This window comes from Cetorhinus maximus, unplaced genomic scaffold, assembly GCF_964194155.1.
Source record: "Cetorhinus maximus unplaced genomic scaffold, sCetMax3.hap1.1 HAP1_SCAFFOLD_3175, whole genome shotgun sequence".
In the NCBI taxonomy this organism is placed as follows: Eukaryota; Metazoa; Chordata; class Chondrichthyes; order Lamniformes; family Cetorhinidae; genus Cetorhinus; species Cetorhinus maximus.
Window position 1 is genome coordinate 18995 of NW_027599097.1, and position 3166 is coordinate 22160.

The 3166-nt window shown below is 40.3% G+C and overlaps 1 protein-coding gene across 1 annotated transcript; it reads right to left on the reverse strand.

The window, feature by feature from the left end:
* Window positions 1-2028: 2028 nt before the first annotated feature.
* Window positions 2029-2940, reverse strand: LOC144677850 (putative G-protein coupled receptor 148). The gene has a single exon (XM_078537854.1). It carries the CDS (start codon window positions 2938-2940, stop codon window positions 2029-2031), a length of 912 nt encoding a protein of 303 aa, XP_078393980.1.
* Between the last annotated feature and the right edge of the window lie 226 nt (window positions 2941-3166).

The window sequence follows — 3166 nt, forward strand, 5'->3', positions numbered from 1 at the left end:
AGTTTATAAATTGGTCTCTTTCGCAGTAATTCCTAGGTAGCTGTCAAGTCAACAGCTTTTTAAGGTAATTCATCAAATTGTTTTTCATGTGTGATTAAGAATCTTCAGAGCTTACACGATCTTATCCTCATGAGCAGCATGGCTGAGTCAATTGCATAGTCAGTTGAGACACTTGTTAGCTTCTGGAGCATTGAGTTGATGAAACTCTTTGCAGCAGGGTTATGTCTCACCTGGGTCTTTGGTTCTGACTGAACCCAACTTATACATGAGCGGTGTTATCCTTGCTGGCTTTCAGATTATTAACCATAGTCGACAAAGGACCACAGGCATCTCTCTCCAGAAGAGCGAGAGAGAGGATTGGTTTTATATATAGCTTGAGGGGCGTCACTCAACAAGTGCGGGGCAAGGCCAGGAGGCAGGCATCCATGAACTACCACAGCTAATACAAGGATTGAACACAAGCCGTTGGTGTCATACTGCATCACATGCTAGCCACCTAAGCTAATCGACCCCTCTCACATTACAATGGATGGTGCAACAGTAGATATAATCCATATACAAATGATGATTTTGAGGGTCCGGGTGTGCGGTAAAAGTGAGGTATAACGAAGGGGCCAACCAATAGCCACATAAGTGTCCATCACCATAGCAGTGACTGTCAGGATCCCATTACAATAAGCCACCGTTAGCACATACAAGAGGGTTTCACAAACAACTTTAGGCATTCCTACACCTGCGGTGTTAAGGGTGTCAATGAAGGTGTTCAGTATTGAATAAATCAAATCATTAACCGAAGTGTTGGCAAGTAGCAGATATCTGGTCTCCTGACGAAGCTTGTTGTTTGAAAAGATGGCCAACAGGACCAGAGGACTTGCCAACAGCGAGGCAAAGAGACAGAACACCAGAGGAATCATCAAAATGTCTGTCTTGAAGTGCCCCATAGCACAATTAAGTGACACTCAAAGCACTGCCTGAGTGGCTTTTGTAGCAGCAATTTAGTCTGTAACCTTTGCCTCTCTGTCATTAAAGGTACCTGTACCAGCAAGGATACCTTTTTCACTTGTTAGATAAAAGTTCTTAAAGAAGAGGAATTGAAGAAATAAAAATTTACTTAGGTTAACACAGAAAGGTTGCTACTTTGAGTAAAGTAATAAAACTTCTACATCTGAGTGACCCCATGTGTCAGAAATATTCGTGCCTTTTTCTGCTAATCTTCCCCAACTGGACAATACTGAAGCATGGATTTCCAGGCAGATTGGTTCAATTTCTAGCAATATGCCTTTACTTTAAAGCCTTAGTTTTAACAAAGGAACTCACACAAACATGAATAGTCATGATCTGTTCATGACTCACTAAAGGCTTCCTCTCTGGAACTGTGTGGAGGATAATGACTTTACAACTTTTTTTGGTGGCACAGAATATTGAATATTGCTGAAAAACTGAGATATGTCACCGAAGCTTTTCATCTTATACTCGTTAGGAAAATGTAAGAATGCCAAATCTCAGATGATCACAACAATTTATACTACAGAAGAAAAATGGTTGAAAAGGAATGTATTTAAGCCTTGCACCTTTTTTAAATTACCTGGGAGATTGGGGAGTCTATCACTTTGTTACTTTCTCCATGGCAATGCCTCAGCCAATCAGAGTCGACTTGCTAACCAATCAGCACCCTTTTCTCCTATCATATAAATTGTTGTAATTGCTTGAAATTTGGCATTCTTGCGTTTGTCCTGGTGAGTGCAAGACAAAAAGCTTCAACAATATGTCTCTGTCTTCAGCAATATTTTACAACTTATTTGTTTAAAAGTTTATATTCAACTGTTTTAATTCCCTGTCTTCAATTCATATGCTGAATTCTATGTTGTACGTGTATCTTCAGTCATTTTACAGAGTATTTCCCTATATGAAACTCAAAGACAAAGGCAACCCTTTGGCAATTTTACTGAGGATTGTTCCTATAATAGCAAACAAAAAGCTTTGTTATTGAAATAGTCACACTTTAGCAGATTTGCTCAGTCTAATTTACTAACTCGTTGGATTTACTCGTCTAACATGCCTTAGCATTGATAAAGACCGAATTGTTTTTGTGACTTCTCGATATCTGATTGCATAAATATAAGGAGAAACTGCCTTGGGTAACATCATAAGCATGTTGGTCATTGACAGAGTGATCCAGAGTCCGGTCATATAGGAAATCAGGTGCAGTTCCTGGAGTGCAGCCACTACTACCAACACAAGCAGAGGAGAGAAATAAAAAACGAGCAGCACTGAGTGGATGACATAGGTCTGTCTCGCTCTGGAGTTGCCACCCCATATTCCTGATGTCTTCGTTTTGCAGTATAACATGACATAGCAGCTGGAGATGAGTATTAAACATATCAGAAAGTAAATTATTGTGAAACTGTAATAAATTTTTAACAAAGGTGTACGAAGGATGGAGAGTACAAATATTAAAGGTAAGATGCAAACTGACAATGTGGAGAATGGATTCTGTTGAGTTCCAAGTGTTATTACATAGATAATGGATGGTGCAACAGTAGATATAATCCATATACAAATGATGATTTTGAGGGTCCGGGTGTGCGGTAAAAGTGAAGTATAACGAAGGGGCCAACCAATAGCCACATAAGTGTCCATCACCATAGCAGTGACTGTCAGGATCCCATTACAATAAGCCACCGTTAGCACATACAAGAGGGTTTCACAAACAACTTTAGGCATTCCTACACCTGCGGTGTTAAGGGTGTCAATGAAGGTGTTCAGTATTGAATAAATCAAATCATTAACCAAAGTGTTGGCAAGTAGCAGATACCTGGTCTCCTGACGAAGCTTGTTGTTTGAAAAGATGGCCAACAGGACCAGAGGACTTGCCAACAGCGAGGCAAAGAGACAGAACACCAGAGGAATCATCAAAATGTCTGTCTTGGAGTGCCCCATAGCACTTATCCATGCCTGAGTTACATTATGTTGAAGATGAAGGTCCTCAGGATGGAAAGCATTTGCAGAGAATTGCACAGTAACGATTTCTTCACCCAGAGCAGGCATCTCATTGTAGGAATCACAATGTTCACATTTCGATAAATTCATACTGTGTTGCTTGGAGGAAACTCATGATTCCACAGAGCTGTGTCTGCTGGTATCCGGAGTAGCAATGCTTTTCAAG